Here is a 19685-nt window from a genome sequence, read left to right on the forward strand (position 1 = left end):
TTGTGAAAACTTGTCACCAGGATGGGCTCTGTTCAGGTTTCATACAAAGCCAGCTTGCCCAGTGTGGGTCACAGGAAGGAGAATGTAAGGAAGATCATAGTGGACAACTGGTGCAAAGATGACTGTGGTTTGCAAGGATAAGCTGACCTAGCAGTCAGTCATCTGTGCTTCCCGGGGCAGCTTAGTTTTCAGAGTCCTTCTGGTGGGGTCTGGTTGGCCTCACCCAACTGGTATTGCTGGGGTTCCTGCTGGGTGGGGGAGGGGGACCGGCTGGGCCCAGGCCCTCCTCCAAAGCTGCCTGCAGGATGGGGGACACCTGTGTGGGCAGAGGGGCCCACTGGCTGCCGCCTGGGGGCGTGTAGAGGTAGGGACTCCCTGTCTGATCCTTACTGATGTCACCAGTGCAGGCGTGGTGCTGGTACTTGGTGGGGTATCAAATGTCCTCCTCCATCCCTGTGGACGGTGCAGGCTGAGGGTGTACCCCTATCAGTGGGTGAGTGGGCCTGTATGCTGTCCCTCTTTGGCTCCTTTTGTCAGGAGATGTGACTTTTCTTGAGGAGGTGTTTATTTTACTCCTGTTGGTAGATCCCAGTGGCAAGCCTCTCTAGCACCCCGTTCAGGATAGATGGAAGTGAAAAGAAACTCTAGCCAATCTGCCTCCCTCTTCCTGTCTTTTGGAGTTGGGTACATAGGCTTACTCTCTCATGAAAAAATGCAGAGTAAAAAGAGATACCATATCTTTCCAGCAGTTTGACACAAATCAAAATGCTGGATAATTTTCAGTGCTGGTGAACGTGTGAAGAGCTAGCTCTTAAGTACTGTTGGTGGAAATGTAGCTTGCTGTAATTAGAACTTTCTGGAGGGCAATTTAGAAATTGGTACAAAAATTTAGAATGTGTCCTATATATTTTCTGACCTGAATTTAACATATAAGCTTATACACAGGTGTGTTTGAAAATGTGCATAGTTTTAACGAAATCTTGTTTTGCAGTAGAATAGTAGTAGAAAAAACTTTAAGTCCAGTAATAGAGAATGAGTTAATGGCACAGCTGTACCGTTAAGTTACACAATTAAGACTAAAGTTGTTATAATGCTAAAAGGACCACAATATGTTTTCCCTAACAGTAGACGTGTACCATATAATGTGATGTAAGTGTACATATTAAAGTGTGTTCTGTTGAAGTAGGCAGAACCATGGCCGGAATAAGGCCTTTCAGACTGTGAAGAGGGTTTCCTCTGGGCTGGAACTGGGCAGTGCTGGTCAGGGTGCACCACAGGCAGTCTATGCTTTAAAAGTTCTCATGGGGGGATCCCTGAGTGGCGTAGTGGTTTGGCGCCTGCCTTTGGTCCAGGGTGTGATCCTGGAGACCTGGGATCGAATCCCACGTCGGGCTCCCAGTGCATGGAGCCTGCTTCTCCCTCTGCCTGTGTCTCTGCCTCTCTCTCTCTCTCTCTGTGTGATTATCATAAATAAATTAAAAAAAAAAAAAGTTCTCATGGCAGAATGAGGTGCTTGCACTCCCTTGTATTCTAGTAACACATAATCTAATTTTGTGATGATGTAGACATGACATTTTTTCCCCTTCTTCCCTTTTTAGGACATGACTGACAATAGCAACAGCCAACTGGTAGTGAGAGCAAAGTTTAACTTCCAGCAGACCAATGAAGACGAGCTCTCCTTTACGAAAGGGGATGTCATTCACGTGACACGGGTGGAAGAAGGCGGCTGGTGGGAGGGCACGCACAATGGCAAGACTGGCTGGTTTCCCAGCAACTACGTGCGGGAGATGAAGCCCAGTGGTAAGTGGCATGCTGGTCCGGGGACTGCTGCTGGTCCTCTGGGTGGGAGTTGTGGGGAGGAGCAAGTGTTATTCATGGGGGACCTTGGCGAAGTGGCCCTGGGCTGAGGATGCCCATCCTTCCCTGTGTTGTCTTTGGGGACACAGCCTTGGGGTGCTGGCAGGAAGGCTCCTTGTTAAAAGGAGCCTTTTGGTCCATTTCTGTTAGGAAGGATGGTAGGTTTGAGGAGAATAACTACGATGACTTCAAGTGCTTTAACGAAACCTCAGATGCGAGGCCTTCTGGCCAAGCGTCTGCGATTTCATATCGTTGGAGCCTTCGCTGTATCCCTGGGGGTTGCAGCTTTCTATATTTGCTGTGGCTGAACCAAGAAAGAAGGCATATGCATATTTCTACAGTAATTATGATTCCATGAAAGATTTTGAGGAGAAGGCTGGTATCTTTCAGAGTGCAAAGTGAATTTGGAATATAAAGAATTTCTTTGGGTTGCGTTTCATTGAAGCTTGACTGTCCTGTGTTCCTGAGCTATGAAACACGAACACTGGGTTATGGAATAGTTCTCTTAATAAACCACTAAAAATAAATAAATAAATAATAAATAATAAATAAATAAATAAAGTCTTTCATTTAGTCATGATCTCCTTTAGAATGAGGACTTGGGCATTGCTATGTCACATAGGCTGTTCATTTTTATCACTATGGTGCTTTTGCCAGTGATGTAGAATTTGTTTTTCTCTGTATGCTATTTTAAAATGCATCACTTTCATTATGTTTTCTGTCATTAATACTACTAACTTTAAAAAAAAATCATTCAAAAGCTTATATTATTTTGAAAGGGAATAATAGTATTTGGCACATTTTTTATTTCTGTTGTGTGATTCTTGTGGAACGAAGTTCTGAGGCCTCCGGTCTGTGATTTCTGTCAGAAGGCTGTGGCTGTGCTGGTTCTGTGTGAACAGCACATGTCCTCTGCACCTGTTGACCTGCATGGGGCTGCGCTGGGCAGTGGCTGTCCTTATGAGCGTGGGGCACTTACTGGTTCATGTCCTCAGTTGGCGTTAGCTTATTGACCCAGACACTGTGCACAAAGACTGCTGGGTTCGTGAATGCAACTGTGTTCTTTGTGCATTCCTGCATACAGATGCCCGTTGAACAGTGTGGGCTTAGGGATGCTGGCCCCCTGCGCAGCCAGAAATCTGCATACCTCTTGACTCCCCCAAAACTTAACTGCCAGTAGTCTACCATTGACCAGAAGCCTTACTGATGAAACAGTTAACATGTATTTTATATGTTGTCATGTACTGTATTCTTAAAGAAGGTATTGCTAAGAGAAGAAGAAACCACGTGTTTATAGTACTGCAGCATACTGAAAAGCGTCCATGTGGAAGTGCCCCTGCAGTTGAAGCTTTGTTGTCCAAGGGTCCACTGTATGAAAAAGCCCTTGTGCTTCTGTGGACTTGGCTCTAAGTGCCACCCTCCCAGCCCTTCTGACACCAGGTGGGTGGTGTCAAGCAATTCGGTGGCATCACTTAGAGCACCCAGAACCTTTGTAATTTCCTAGGTGATAAAGCACTGAGGGGCATCTTTTGTTCTAATACTTGGTCTTTGATCATAGTTCCTGACACAGAGCTCCCAGGACCCTAATTTCTTGCACCCTGAACCGGGGGGCATACCAGCATCTCTGTTTTCTATATTGAAACCACATTTTGCAGACCCATTCACTGGTCAATGGACATTTGGGTGTTTCCATGTATTGCTGTTGTGAATAGTGTTGCTGTGAACCTGGGTGGCACCTGTTTGAGTCCTCTTGCTTCTCTTGGGAGAAGTGGCACCTGCCTGGGAGTGCAGGTGCTAGCTCACAGGGTGATTATGTGGAGGACCCATGCTCCCAGCAGTGCGTGAGGGTTCTGGTTTCTCCATGTCCTTGCCAACACTTTTTTTTTTTTTTTTTTTTGATAACTGTTACTGGGTATGAAATGGGACCTCACTGTTGGTGTTTTTCTCTGGTTGATAACAAAAATAGTATCTTTCGTTACAGTACAGGTCACAATAAATAGGTTTCTTACTTCTGGTTACCATCTGAAGTGCTTTTATATGTGACCTCATTCAGTCCTCACCATGACCCCAGAAGACCTTGGGATATTCAGGGCCAAGGGTGCAAATCCTTCTACTCATGTAGGTGTAGCCAGCTGAGCACGCAGCGCTTGTATCAGGATGATCAGGGTGATGGACTCATCAGTGGTCACTGGTCAGCCCCTGGGAAGGGCCGCGTTCAGGCTGTGAGCGTGGCTCATGGCCAGTCCCTTAGTCTGATGGTTATTCTGGGGCCAAGAATGCTGTCCTGGGCCATTGCCAGGAGGACATTAGAGTGGGAGAAGGGAGAGGGGTGGGAGAGGTGGTCTTTGCCTTTACCAGTGCGGGCCAGGGGGCCACAGAGGTGGTGCTGGGGCTTGCCATCAGAGTGGAGACTGACTGGGCTCATGTCCTGTGTTTGTTGAATCCAGGACTTGAATTCTGCCCTGAATGACTCATTTATTTTCTAATTTTTAAAAAGATTTTATTTATTTGAAAGGTGAGGGAGGGCACAAGTGGGGGGCTGGGGAAGTGGTGGTCGTGGCAAGAGGGAGCAGCAGACTCCCCACTGAGCAGGGAGCCTGTCATGGGGCTGGATCCCAGGACCGGGGATCATGACCTGAGCCTGGGGGCAGACCTGGAACCGACTGAGCCCCACCAGGCACCCTGAGAATGACTCATTTAAGTGGGAATTTTGAGTTGACTTTTGACTTTGAGTTGCCAGTAAGAATGCAGAGGAATTGTTACTTCTTAGGTATCTCTTGGGGCTTTGAAAGTTACCTTTGACGGTTTCACCGAAAAGATAGTCCATGGGTCTCAAAGTCCTCTTCAGGTGACTTTGGGGGAGTTGTCTCCTACGGGACTTGCACATGCTCAGTTTTGCTGTGGGCAGTGGGTGGTTTCATGGTACGCTGTCACCCTTGTAAAATCTGGCAGTGCCGCACCAATGCCTTGCCCTAGGGCCCCTCTTTCAGAGTGGACTCTGGGGTCACATGTAGGCCAACAGTAACTAGCCATTACATGCATGTAGAATTGACTTAGAAAAAAAGAGTATTTAAAAGGGGTGCCTGGCTAGCTCAGTCAATAGAGTATGAGGCTCTTGATCTTGGGGTTGTGGATTTGAGCCCCATGTTGGGTGTAGAGATTATTTAAAAAGAAAAGCTTTAAAAAAGAAAGCTATTATGTCTTTCTACATTGGCTTATGTCAGAGGCGACTGCATCCTGTTCCGCCAATTTTTATATCTTAACCAGTGTTTCCATGTGCACGTGCATGAGAGACTCTTTTAAACATTTGGTAACTAACTGCGTGGGTCACGTGGAATCCCAAGTTTTTGTACTGAATAGAGACCCAAGTAACTTTGGAAAATTTCCTGTTTTTCTGTTTTTTTTTTTTTTTTTTTTTTAAGTATAAATATTAACACATTTACTCTGATTGGTGTTGTGTCATGTTAAATATTCTTTAGCCGACAGTTGGACCAAAGGAATAGCCTTTTGGGGAAAACTTCCATCCTGTCTTCACAAATTATCTGTGTAGTCTAAGGAAACTTATCCCAGTCTGATTTTAGATGTGGGCATTTGAGACCAAAAGGCATAAAATCCTGTTTTTCCTGTATCACTTTACAGCAGTGGAGAAGAAAATTTGAAGGTCATGATAACATGCTAGTGTTGTAATTCATCAGTGATTTCTGTGACTTCCTGATTTTTAGACTAGGATTCCTTTTTGGAGGGTGTGTTTCAGATAAGCATTGTAATTCACAGTGTAATTCTTCATTTTCTGTAAGCAGAATGTGCTGGATAACTGGCAGTCTGAAACAAATATTGACGTCCTTTAAGTTGTGAGTTTCTCTTCCTTAAAATCCCTACTTATAAATATCTTTCTAGAATAAACAAACCTGAGGTCTGCCTCCCAAGTGACCTCTTTTGGGCCATCTGTGTCCAGGCAAAGGCTCAAGAACGTCCCCTCAATCTCTCCCTCTTCTTGGAAGTTTAAATAGCCATGAGCATTTGCCCTCCTGTGGCTGCAGACTGCAGTGTTCCTGTGGATTTGTGCCTTTGTACTGGGTGTGCTTGCTTTTTTCAAATAGCCCTTCTCCAAGAGTCTGCAGAAGGTTATTTCCAAAGCTTGCTGCAGGTGTGCTTTCCTTCCTGAATGTGTACCCCCTTATGGCCAATATACCCGTTAGTTAGCATTTATTTTCTGTCAATGTTGCTTTGATGTGTAAAGACCATAGATTTCTGCTTTTGTGCACACAAGGTATATGTCTTATGTATGTTCTGTAGATAATCTTCAGTCGAAGGGAGACAGGAGAGCTGCGGCAAGGCCGGTGGTCCTGAGGGACCTACAGCACGGGTCATGCAGTTAGAATGGTAGCCCTGGGGTCTTGGGTCCTGTTTACTTTTGAAATAAAAAAGACCTAAAATGCCAACTGGGTTTTGGATGCAGTGATCAATTAGTTATGGAAGAACAATGTTATGATTACAATCTTCAGGGAAAAAGGGATAGAGGTAACAACTTCGCGTTGGTGGAAGTGTGTGTGTGTGTGCCCACGTGGTTAGGTTTCTGAAGGCTCCCGGGGTAAGGCTGTTCTAGAGGGGAGGCCTGTGTGGACTACTTGTTGCAGATGCAGATGTGATAACAGATTGCACCTCTGAGGTATGTGTGTGTGGGGAACCTGGCCTGACGTGTAGATGCATCTGAGAGAAAATGGTGTGCAATTTTTCTAGGGTGTGGGAGTGAGTGTCCCTCCAGGCTAATTCTGTGTGCACTCACCCCAACAGCTGTGTAAGTGGGTGATGGAGGGGATGTTCTGTGCATGCGTCTGCGTACATTCCAGTGCCTGTTTCAAGAACCTGTCTCCTAGTCAGCTGATATGGAGTTGTTTAGGGGTCAGGATTGATGGTCCTCCAGTGTTAGGGTGGTTCTTTTAAAGTTTTGTGTTCGCTTACAAAATACTGTTGGGTAGTACGAGCTTGTAAAGACAAAGCGAGGAGGACAGAAGCACCCAGTGATGGAAGCGGAGGTTCCTCCCCAATCCATGGCTGCCCCCTAGCTGCCCTGCAGCTCCTGCCCACCTGCTGGGATTTCTCTGCAGGGATGTGTGTCTCATAGATGCTCTCCCTGGGCGCCTCGTCTTCCTTGTAAGCTTGGGCTTTACGTTTCGTTCTCCTGTTGCCTTCCTTCATTGGTAATGCTTGACCGTAACTTGGTGGGTGCTCAGCAGTGACCTCTTGATGCCCTCCCACTTTGTAATATGAGGACCTACCTTGACCTTTCTCCACCCATCCAGTCTGCCTTTGGTCAACTGTATTTTCCGGTTTCCACCATCAGGATTGTTAGGAGTGTATTCAGTTCCAGAACCTCAGGTAGCATCATTCAGTAAGTACTTACTGGAGTGAACTCTGTTGTGGGAACTGGGAGAATAAAACCCAAGTGTCTTTCCAGAAATCGTGATGCCTACCTCAGGCTCCCTGGATAGAAAACAAGATGGAGAATGCCCCCCTGGGCGCTCTGCTGGCATTGAATAAAAATCTCAGGGGCAGAACGTTGTATGTGTTATGTAGATCTTCCTGGGTTTCTGGGCTCCGTAAGCCAGCTACAGAAAGTCATTGTTGTGATGAGTTTAAGTCTGGGGAACTCTGACTACAACTGGATGTGAGATGAGAGGAACTGCTGTTTCTGTCTGGTGTGCGAATCACCTGGTGGTTGGGTTTTAAAGTCTGAGTCTGACGCACACTATAAACTGTTGTGGTAAATTGCCAGTGTCTGGGATCTGCTGTACAGTGCTTCCAGAAAAGAAGAGGAGGCATCTAAGAGGTAACTGTTGAAGCTAAAGAAGATGGTATATATAGTTTTCTTGCTTATCTGTGTAAGTTTCTGTAATTAAGTTGCAGAAAAGCAGGGGTAGAGAAATCTTCCCCTGGGGGTTCCTGAACATTTCCTACTAGTGCGTTACCAGCGAGAGAGCTTGGAGGACTCAGGACAGGACACCATCCAGGTCCAGGGCCCTGTGGCAGCGAGGAAGCTGCTGATGGTGGAATGAACCCACACAGAGTGACATGACCTGTTGTGGGGATTTGTTGACGAGGTGACTGCTGTCGTGCAGAAGGTAGGAAGAGGAATTAGAATTGGCGCTCTGTTGGGTCACTTATACCACAGATGAAGGGGCAACGGTGGATGTGGAGCTTTCAAATCAGTTTTCCTGATTTTTCTCTTCAATAAGCATTCTCACTCCAAAAATAGTCACAAAAGAAAAGTGTGATAGTGGAGTCACATGCAGTGTCAAATATCTTTAGTGTCTTTGCCTCAGGCCAGGGGCGAGGGCTGTTGTTACAGTAGCGCCCCCTGTGTCTGTGGTTGGCCAGGGTCCAGAAGCAGTGACATATGTCGGGAGGTGAGTAGTAGCTGACACAGAGCTGGGCATTTTATTCCCTCGAGCCCCGAGCGCTGGATGAGCACGGGACAGGGTAACCTTCCTTAGAGTATATTGTTAGGGCTTTTGTTAATCTTCTACTGTGCCTAACTTACAAATCAAACTTTATCGTAGGTCTGTACATAGAGGGAAAATTGTAGCATGTGGAGGATGCTGTGTTCTTGGTTTCGGGCATTTTCTGGGGTCTTAGAATGTAGGCCTCACAGATAAGGGGGGCCTCCTGTGTGGGCCTCCTCAAGCGTCCCCATCTTCAGTGCTGCTTCAAGGTGCCATGCCCTCCATTCATCCGTGGTTCTGATTCTGGAAAGCATTCTTTCTAGGAACGCTGCCTGCTTGTTATTCATTGTCTCTTGAAGATCCTATTAGATATCTTATTTTGCTCTCTCTGGCTTTCAATCTGTTTTTCATAATGTTTTGTTTTACACTCCTCAGGACGTTTCTGTTCAGCAGTATCCCTCCCCTGTGCTGGTAGCAGCCCATTGGGTTTCATTTTAGTGACCAGAGTGCTCACTTCCAGGAATAGTTCATTGTTTTCCAGGTGTTTTACACACACACCTACTCCATAGAATCCTAGAGTACCCCGTTTCTAGGTCTTAGGTACTAATTTCCCTCGCATATGAATCTTTCCACTCTTGGCTCCGTTCTTCATAAGCTCGTACTTTCTTCTTACACATCTACCTCTGTACCCTGGCTTACGGAAGTAAATACTCTTACAGAGAGGAGGAACATTTGCTTCCTGAGGGGCTCCCAGAGTTTTTCTTGCCCCAGGCAAATCCTGGTGGGCCCCTGGGGTTTGGTGTGGATTTGGACCACCTGCTGCAGTAGGGTCAGACTCTGGGTTTTGATTTCTCACAGGCTGTGTCTCCCACCCCTGAGTAGCCAGTCTCCACCCTTGCTGTTTCTCTGGATCAGTGCTTAGTAGCTTTAGGCTTCTTATTGTCAGCTCTAAGGGTCACCAAGAGATCCTCCTGTTTGTCTGGGTCAGACCAGGACTATGCCTTGTCTCTGCATTATTCTGCCCTGCCCTCAAGGGCTGGCTCCAACCCCAGCCCCCAGGGGCCCTCCCTGCCATTGCCACTAGTGATTCCCCACCCCCTTTTCTCATTTAGCACACTTATATTTAAGTTTTGGTTTTGGCATTTTTAATTTATTGCAAGAAAGGGAAGATCTGCATCCTCTGGCCCCTGGAAGGGCAGCACTAAATGCATTCTCATTGTTGCCCTGCCCCTCAGTCACAGTAGGTTGCATCAATTCTTAGCTATCAGGTGTGCCCCAAATGAGTTGGGTGGTGTGTGTTTTTTTGTTGTTTTAAGGATACTGGGAAGGCTGAGTATTTTCTAATGTTTCCTTTGTGTGTTTTTTGGTATGATTGGCCATAATTTCTCTCTTGGTATATCATACTTTGTGTAGATTTTGTTTTTTGGAGGTTGGGGGTAGGAAAGTGTTAGAAGGCTCCCTTTGGCTGCACAGAAGTTCCTTTGGTTAACCAGATAACCTCCCGACACAACTGTCCCGAGGGCCCGGGTGCTGGGATGCTTGAGGAACAGCAGGCCCCAGTGGGGCTCTTATTGGGGAGCCTGCCAAGCCCACTGCCTCGGCCCTGCAGTGTGAGCTGGTTGGGGGTGGCGGCCTCCTGCAAGCTGAGTGTATCAGGTAGGTGTTCCTGGCAAACGTGCTTCCATACTTGGGGGGCACCTTGCGGTTGGTGGCACTACAAGCAGGCATAGCTCTTCTGTGTGACTGCTCTGTGCTGAACTTTCTTACCTTAGAGCCCCCTGTCGAGAATGGCACATGAGTTTTGGGGAGATGTTTGCAAACCCTCCGATCCCTGTAAGTTCTGTGCAGAGTTGTGGACAGCCTTTTGCAAGGGGCAAAAGACCCAGTGGTTGGACCCCGCCTACTACTGTGTCTGGCTCTCTTCTGCCTACCTTTTATTTTTATACAGCGTTAGTAGCCTGAAACTTCATCTGAAAAAGCTTTTTCCTTGTAATTGTCTTAGTAAGTTAATTAAATACTGTTATCTAAGGTTTTGGGAGGTGTGTCGTAAGTGAAATGAGGCAGTTGACAAATTATTTACTTTTAAAATAATTTCAAGCAGACTGAAGGTAATAGCATGCAAATGGGTATTTGTGGTCTCGATTTGTGGTCTTGATGGCTGCCGCATAGACCACAGTGCTCTCCCCTTTACTTCTATTTGTACTTGTCCCCCAAATTACGGGTCTTAAAGATGGAAAAGCATTGTTTCTCTTCAGGTGAAAGCATGTCAGTTTTTTCTTCCATGGTTACAGACCTAGCTGTGGATGCGAGACTAGGAAGGAATGTGGGAGCTAGGACAGATTGGTATTTCTTATGGGTTCAGAAGGAACACTTTTCTCATGGAGTTCTGTTTTCCATCCTGTGGGCAGAGAGCAGATTTCTTTCAACTGGAATAACACCTGTTTTATTATTTATTTTCAACCTTTTTCTTTTTTTTTTTTAAGATTTTTATTTATTCATGAAAGGCATAGAGAGAGAGAGAGAGAAAGAGAGAGAGAGGCAGAGATACAGGCAGAGGGAGAAGCAGGCTCCATGCCGGGAGCCCGATGCGGCACTCGATCCCAGGACCCCAGGACTGCGCCCCGGGCCAAAGGCAGGCACCAAACCACCGAGCCACCCAGGGATCCCCCTCAACTGTTGTTTTAAAAGGATTTTATTTATTCATGAGAGACACAGAGGGAGAGACGGGCTCCCTATGGGGAGCCCTTTATGGGACTTGATCACAGGACCCCAAAATCATGACCTGAGCCAAAGGCAGATGCTCGACCACTGAGCCACCCAGGCATTCCTATTTTCAACCGTTCGGAAGCTCTTTACAGTCAGGTGTTGAAGGAGGGTTCAGGTGGACCATTGCATAGGAAGGAGGCGGCCACACTTGGTCTGTGTGTGTTTGGCATCTGGGATTTCTGTCACTGGGAAAATGGTAGGTGGCAGTACTGGGCAGGCAGTGGGAATTAGGGACCTGAAGCTTCCGGACTGTTTGCAGAAGTGCTGTAGGGAGTGTGGGTGGGCAGGTGGAAGGATGCTGAGCCCAGCACACCAGAGGCACAGATTGTCAGTTTACATGGTGGGAGAGGTGGGTGGCAACTATGCAGAGTCTATCCTTGAGGACGCGCTCCCTACCAGCCCCAGGATCCTTGGAGGACCAGTGGCTGACGAGCACACCCACCCTGAGAGCCGTGTTCTAGTTAGCAGACACTGCTTTGATACCTGTTACACTAAATAAATCTCTCTTGACGGGATGTGGAATCAAGTTGGGCCTAGTACAGATACTTGCATCCCTGTGATCCTCACGATTGCATTCCCTGTTGTCTCTCTGTAGTTGAGGTCTTAAGGCCCCTGCTTGGCCTGGCTTCACTCTTCCTTATCTCTTTGAGCCGGCTCCTACTTGTTTAGAGACTTGGGTTCTGAGTACTACATTGCTGAGGTGTAGTCCAGACTGGGGGTGGTAATGTTTTCACATTGTTACCGATCTGCCCCATTGCCTCAGATTCTCTTCTCCTAGTTTTTTATTTTTACTACACTCCTGAGTTGTAGGTGTACTTTGCTAGTGTTCTCTTACCTACTGTCAATGATGGAGCACCATCTGAGATGTTGAGCCTGAACAGGGAGTACGGGACGAGTGCTGTCCGGACTGTGAGGATGTTGGCTCCCTGACCTCGGAGCAGAGTGTGAGGGAGAGACACATGGGTCTCTGTCTGGGTTTCCCTGTGGGTTGGTGGTTTCACTGGAGGCCCCTGGCTCTGGGCTGTGTGGGGATGGTATGTGAGGGGATCTCAAGTATGGTCTGTAAAATTGTGTTATGTTTTCATTTCAGAAAAGCCTGTCTCTCCCAAGTCAGGAGCACTGAAGAGCCCTCCCAAAGGATTCGACACTACTGCCATTAACAAAAGCTATTACAATGTGGTGAGTTAATTGCAAAACCTGTTTTAAGAATCACTTTTTTTTTTTTTTTAAACATCTCTGAAACTCTTCAGTGTAGCATATAGATAAACTACGTAGAGCATGTAGAAGGGTATAACAATCATCTATTATTGGCTGCAGTTATAACTACCATTAATGTTCTGGTGTATTTTCTTATCTTTGCTTTAGAATCTTATATTTTTGTTTCAATATGTAATGTAGAATTGTACCATTTTTGTCACACAATGTAATATTCCCTCATGCCATTTCAAGTCTTCGAAGATAAGATTGTAAAAAGGCACATGATGTGATTTAAAGATATTACAGGCATCAGATGGCATTTTACTTGTACTTAGAGTGGATTGTAAGTACTTTAGATCACTTGCTATTTCTAGTTTACTTGTATCTTAATAGAAAGTCTTTCTTGGGATTGATGTACGCGTGTATCAAATAGTGTGGAATCACAGGAGCACATCTACACATACATAGTAAAGATGAGTGTTTGAGAATCTAAAACTGCATTTTGAAACTTAAGATCAGTTTGTGAACTTAAATACCTGTGATGTGAAGTCTAGTCTAAACCCCCTTGGTCCCTAAACTGTTGCATATACTGCAGAAATAGGAAGCGGTACTCTTTTTTGGGGGCGGGTAACCTTTTAAATTGCTCACATGTATCAATGTGATAAATCAGCAAAGTAAACTTTGTAAATAGAACTGATCTCCATTCTGTGGAAGGTCTGCACTTTGGGTACCTTTCCTGCTCCTGGTTCCAGAGAAGGTTTCCTGATCAGGGTTGTCTATCTGCGGGTGTGTGGCCTGTGCATCTTTGCCATGGAGCAGCCACGGTCTGGCACTGCAATGAGGAATCCCGAGTGTTCCACTGTCTGTGGTTCTGGTGGGAGAGGGTGAGGATGCGGGACCTTCTGCCAGCTTGTCTGTTGCTGCAGTAGTCTGTCCTGTGAGTCTGTGTATTCAGCGTGCTGAGCATCCATTTTCCCTTGACTCCAGATCTTACAGAACCATGTGAACTTGGGAGGGTTTGTTGTCCTAACATACATCAGATCAGTCCGTGCTCTGCACCAGGCCCTGGCAAAGGCAGTGGGACGTAGTGGTGGGCAGAAATGCAGCAATTTTCCCCTTGCTGGCACCTCATCTGTGGATCAGTTCATTGCTTCCTTTCCCTACCTCCCCAGCTTCTTCTGCCTCTGCCAATTTCACTTCTACATTTCCTGTCCTGTGGCCTTCGTACCATGCCTTCGCCCTCTCAGATCACTTTTATTTGTATTGACCAACGCCAGCAGTCATTCACTCGAATCTCAGTCTCTGCTTCTCCCACTTCCTTTTCCTAGTTTCCTCTGCTCCTTCCAATCGCAGACTTCCACCCCCAGTCTGCCCTGGCAGAGCTGCAGGCTCCACAGCACAGCCTGTACCCTGACTTGGTGGGGCCGCCCACCTTTCCTGGTGGTGCTCTGCTCTCCAGGTGTCCTCTTCGGTTCTTTGTTGGATGCTTGTTCCTGGGACATGGCTCTACTGAGGTCTTTGGTTTTTAGAGTGTACTATGTTTGGCTTCATGCATAAAGCCACAATAAAAGTCGTCTAGTGGTTCTTCAGGGTTTCACAGCAGGAGAGCTTGAGGAGCTGCCTTTCCCTCTTGTGTTCTTCTGTAAAACATTGGTTTCTTTCCAGGGAAAGGTTTCATGTGCTGAGTACCAATTGTAATCCACAGTGATGTTCTGAAGAGGGAGCTGCTTCTCCTAGAGGTTCTGTCCAAATGATGGTTAGAGGAAGCAAGATAGTGCCCTCTCAACTGGTGCCTGCTGCATTTCTCTTCTCTCTCTAGTAATCTTGCTTTCATTAGGGATTTTGTCCAAGTAGGCAACTGTGCTTTTCTAGAAGTTGTGATAGGTTGTTTTCCTTTGCATTTTATACACACACATATTTAAAGATTTTATTTAGAGCATAAGTGTGGCAGGGAGGGGCAGCAGGGGTTGAGAGGGAATCCCAAGCAGACTCCCTGCTTGGCATGGAGCCTGATGCGGGTTTCAGTCTCCCGACCCCAGGATTAAGAGTTGAACACTTAACCAACTGAGCCACCCAGGCACCCGTTCCTTTGCATTGTATATCCTATAATTCTCTTCAACTTGAAGCATAATCAGTGTGTTTTTAATTTCCTTCTTTTAATTGTGCTCATATGGGGTGAAGAGCCTTCATATCACACATGCTGTTGTGAGTCACCTCCTCTTTAATTCAGAATGATGGGAAAACACCTTGACCAGAGCCCCATTCAAATTGTTTACATAAAGTTGTGTTAGTAAATAGCACATGTTAAAATCGCAGTTGTTATGGACGTAACTCAATTCATAGAAATCACCTCTGGGGATAGCAGTCCCATTTTTTAGGGGAGAACACAGAAAGCTCTAGAGGTTAAAGGACTTATCCAAGATATACACTGGTTAGTGATTAAGCCAGGAATAAATTCTTTTTTGAATTTTGTATTTATACATGATATAAAGTAAAATATAGAACAGAATACCACATGCAGAGCAAAGTAGAATAGATAATGCATTTAGCATTTTCTCACTATCTCGTGTGGTTTTGTTTTCACAAGAAACTTAGGTATTTCACAAGAAGTATAGGTATTTTCAGCCCCACTGATTGGAGAAGGTTCTCCAAGAGGAGAGGTTATTCATGAGAGACCAGGTCTTAGCGTGGGCTCAGTGGAGAGCTGTAGGTAGAGGTACAAGCTTATTGAAATTAAGACAGGACACTGGCATGAGTGGGATGGATCTATAATTTGCTGCTCCTGTGTGATGGTCAAGGCAAGCCAAAAAACACTGAGAAGTAAAAAGTGATTCTGGGTGAATGTCACATGTTTCCTCTTCATGGGACTCCCACTGTGCACATGTTAAGTGTGATAGTGTCCACTGGTTTCTGAGGTGCTGTTAGCTCTCCTTTGTTTCTTTCTGTTCTTCAGAGTGAGTAATCTCTATTATCCGTTTTGTTGGATGATTCTTTGGCATCTTAAATCTAATGTTGAGCCCCTCTAGTGAATTTTCAGTTCATAATTTCCATTTGAGTTCATTTCAAATTTTGCATTTTTTTTAAAGATTTGAAAGCAAGTGCAAGTGCATGGAGGGGAGGGGTGGAAGGGGAGAGGGGGAGAATCTTAAGCAGGCCCCTACTGAGCATGGAGGAGTCTAACAGACACAGGACCCTAAGATCATGACCTGAGCCAAAACCAGGAGTTGGAAGCTTAACTGACTGAGCCACCCGGGTGTCCCTGTTTGGTTATTTTCATAGTCAAATTCAGACTGTCTTTGAGTCATTGACTTAACTATATTAGAGCAGTTTTAGGTTCACGGTAAAGTGGGGAGGGTGATGGAGATTTCCCGTGGACATCCTGCCTTTAAACGTGCACAGCTTTCCCCCATGATCAGCATCTCTGGTGGCTTGATGGCTCTCATTCTAGTGTAGGATAGTAACCCACTGTCTGGATGGACCAGTTTATCCATCTCCTACTGGAGGACATCTTCCAAGTGTTGGCAATTATGAATAAAGCTGCTGTAAGCTTATGTGCACAGGATTTTGTGTGGACATGTTTTCAGCTCCTTTGGGTAAATACCAAGGAGAGTGATTGTTGGGTTGTGTGGTAAGAGTACATTTATTTCTATAAGAGGCTGCCACTCTGTCTTCCCGTGGAGAATTCCTGGTGGACATCTTCACTGCCTCTGGTGGTATCTGTGGTTTGGGTTTTGCTGGTGTACTAGGTATGCAGTGCTATCTCACTGTTTTAATTGGCACTTAGGGTGTGGAGCATCTTTTCATATGTTTATTTGCCATCTGTATATCTTTTGTAAAGTATCTGTTCTTTCCATTTTTATTATTATTATTTTTAAAGATTTTATTTATTTATTCATGAGAGACACAGAGAGAAAGGCAGAGACACAGGAAGAGGAAGAAGCAGGCTCCATGCAGGGAGTCCGACATGGGACTCGATCCTGGGTCTCCAGGATCATGCTCTGGGCTGAAGGCAGCGCTAAACTGCTGAGCCACCCGGCCTGCCCTCTTTCTGTTTTTAAAGTTGGGTTCTCTGAGTTGTAAGAGTTCTTTTCAGTCTGTTCAGCTTTTTACCTGTTCGGATGGAGGTGATGATTTCCATGCAGACACAGGCAGAATGGAAGTCCCTGCTGGAACATATTTATAGCAACTCTTGTGAAGTCTTTATCAGCTAAGCCCAGTGTTGGGGCCCTTCAGCCCATGGCTGTAGAATGCCTGGGTTTTGTGCATGGGTCACATGTTCTTGGTTCTTTGTGTATCTTACAAATTTTCACTGAAAATTGGACACTTTAGTAATTCTGGGTTCTGAACTCTCCTTGTCCCAGGATTGGTTGTTAATTGACTTTTGTTTCCTTACTAACTGCAATTTATCTCCCCCCACGGTCATTGATGGGTTCTTGGTGTGAAAGCTTACCTTCCTAATGTTCTTTCTCAGAGCTGCAGAGCTTAGTATGTAGCCAAGGATTGCTCAAAGATTGTGTTAAAACGGGCTTCCATTCTCTGCCCACAGCTCTGTATGTGGTTGGTTAATGCATTGGGTGAGAGGAGGCTTTTTAGAATGTAAAAGCAAAAAATGAAAACAAAGGAAAAAATATCAAAATTGATTAGGCTTTGTAAAAATTTAATAAATTCTTTGTGTTCGAAAAATAGAAACCAAATTACAAGTTAACTGGAACAGTAGTAACAGTTACAACAACACAAGATTATCCTTAATGACTAAGGAGCTCATTAAGGCACATACATTAAGATTAGTGGATAAATGAGAGTATGTGAACATTGTAAAATGGGAAATGTCGATGGTTGTGTTGGAATCAGTTCAAACTGCTGGAACAGTGCCACAGACTCCTCCCAGTTCTGGAGACTGGAAGTCTGAGATTAGGGTGCCAGCATGCTTGGGGTTTTGAGTGACTTCCTGGTTGACAGAGGGCTGCCTTCCATCAAGTTTTCACATGGTGGAGAGACAGAGCCTGCCTCTTCCTCCCCTCATGTCTACTGCCTGAAGGCCCCACCTCCAGGTGCCACCACTCTGGGGTATTTCAGGATGCCCAGAACATGCAGTCTGGGAGGACACAAACATTATAGCACTCTGGTGGTATGGTTAAGCTTATCATAAAAATTTTGATGGCAACTTTTTATGTAACTGGTGAGCAGAGATTTAAAAAGAATCTTCAGCTCTGATAATGGTGGAAATGTAAATCCATACAATGCTTCTCAAAAGTAATGTGGCAACTATATATAGAATTCTGAAAACAGTCAAGCCCTGTAATCTACTAGTTCTATTTGGAATTCACCCCAGAGGAATTACTTAAAATATGTTCAGTGATGTTTATGCAAAGGTGGTTTTATTTTTAAGAGTTGATTTATTTTAGAGAATGGGGACAGGGAAGAAGAGGGAGGAGTAAGAGGGGCGTTAGAGTCCCAAGCAGACTCCCTGCTGAGTGCAGAGCCCATTGCTGGGCTGGATCCCACAACTCTGAGATCATGACTCTGTGAGATCACAACCTGACCTGAAATCAAGAGCAGGCATTTAACTGACTTGAGCCCCCAGTACCCCTGTGCAAAGTGTTTTAATGGGAATTAATAGAATGATAAATGCAAGCAACCTAAATATGTAGCAACACAAGAATGATTAAGTAACTAGTGGCATATACATTGATAATCAATAAAAATGCACATGAATCTGTAAAAAAATACTTGGAATACATGTTTAAGTACAGTAAGCAGAATATGAAACCATATAGATAACAGGATTTAATGATGTAGAACTGTTAACAGAAGGGTTCCAGAGAGAGTGGTTTCTCAGGAGTGGCAGACATCATCACTTGATAATGCCAGCCTCTGGCTTTGGAGGGCTGCTTTGGCATTGGGGCCAGGCTGTTGGAGACAAAAGCAGGGTGTCAGACTTGAGAGGAACAGTGGAAGAAGATGCAGATCCTGCAAATACAGAGTTGATTATTTTTTGTAACAGCCAGCCACCACTGTCAACTCTGTTTTCAAATGGGAAAACACATCAGTTTTCAGTGTCCTAGATCTGCGCGTGATCAGGAGAGCCCTTGCTTTGGGTGGCAGAGCTTGGGGGTGCAGGCCTGTGTGTTGTGTCTGTGTGCCTGTCACTGGGAGAAGCCCCTGGCTGCCTGCATGGGCCTTGAGGAGGTTTTCGGGGTTTTTCTGGAGCACACATAGAAACAATTGGGGCCTTAGGCATCCTTGAAGTCAGTGTGCTGTTGTGTTTGCCAACAGGCATCCCATTTGAGGGTTAACCTGGGGAGAGCTACAGTCACGGGTGACAGGAACGTGTGATTAAAGGTAACACATTTGTGACGTGTCTGAGCTTGGTGGATTTTAGCAGTGAAAGCATATTAGCTGACCTGCAGGTTGGTAACCCCACTTTCCAGTGGAGCTCAGAGAAGGCACCTGTGTTGTAGAAGCTGGATTGGATGCCCCCAGAGAGAAGGGACGATCTGGAGTTTTTTTTTTTTTTTTTTTTGGGGGGGGGTGGGGGGGAATTAGAAGTTTCCTCAGTCATTCTTAGAGAAGGTTTCTTAAATATGTCCACGTGGGAAGACAGGTCCTCCTGACCTCACATGTTCAGTGGTATTGGCTCATTTCTTGGATTCTAGCCAACGCTTTTATTGAGGGCGGTATGCCAGGGGTCATGAAGAGGCAGGGTAGCTTTTGCCTTGGAAACATTGCAGTTACGATATGTAGGAATCATTAGTTTTAATAAATGTACTGTTGTAGGTGTGCGCTTTTCCTAAAATGCCGCTTTTCCTAAAATGCCATAGCAACCTCCGTGGACCTTTACTGTGCTCCAGAGAGAGTGCGTCTCTTTCCTCTTGGCTCCTTGTATTGCCTGGAGCCTCTGCCTTCTGGGCCATGGGGAGACTGGAGATCGTTGGCCCAGCATCTTCGGCTGACGTAGCCCAGCACAGACCCCCAAGCCCTAGTGTGCTGCTTTTTTCTTTGCTTCAAGATGAGCCACACCCTTAACCAAGATTGCTTTTCAGTCCTTTCCCCATGACTGCTGGAGTTTTGTCAGGAGCAGCACCATGTAGAACTCCAGGTCTAGGATGGAAGGCTGTGGTTAGTGGTTTGTAAGATTTCTTCTACCTTACGTTGGGGGCTGATACTCTCCAGTGTCACAGTCTGTGAAGTCCGTCCCCCCTTCCCGCTCCCCCATACCAGCTTTTCTAAACAGACCCATAGACCAGTGCAGTCCCAGGCAGAGCCTGGGTCTGCCAGCACCCATGGCTGGCTTTTCACTCGTCCCGGTATGGTCGCACATGTCTCTGTGTACTCAGGCCGGCTTCTGGCACTGACTTGTATCCCAGGCCACCTGGTGCTTTGGCTGGAACTGTTGCATAGTAAACCGTTAACATTTGGAAG

General features: G+C 45.8%; 1 protein-coding gene across 1 annotated transcript in view; it reads left to right on the forward strand.

Annotated features, from left to right (window-relative positions):
- The window catches only part of ARHGEF7 (Rho guanine nucleotide exchange factor 7), a 126448-nt gene that overhangs the window by 63693 nt on the left and 43070 nt on the right, over positions 1-19685 (forward strand). Inside the window, 2 exon segments of the mRNA XM_038570061.1 lie at positions 1599-1800; positions 12157-12245. Of these exon segments, the coding sequence (XP_038425989.1) occupies positions 1599-1800; positions 12157-12245 (291 nt within the window).

This window comes from Canis lupus, chromosome 22 (genome assembly GCF_011100685.1).
Source record: "Canis lupus familiaris isolate Mischka breed German Shepherd chromosome 22, alternate assembly UU_Cfam_GSD_1.0, whole genome shotgun sequence".
Taxonomy (NCBI): Eukaryota; Metazoa; Chordata; class Mammalia; order Carnivora; family Canidae; genus Canis; species Canis lupus.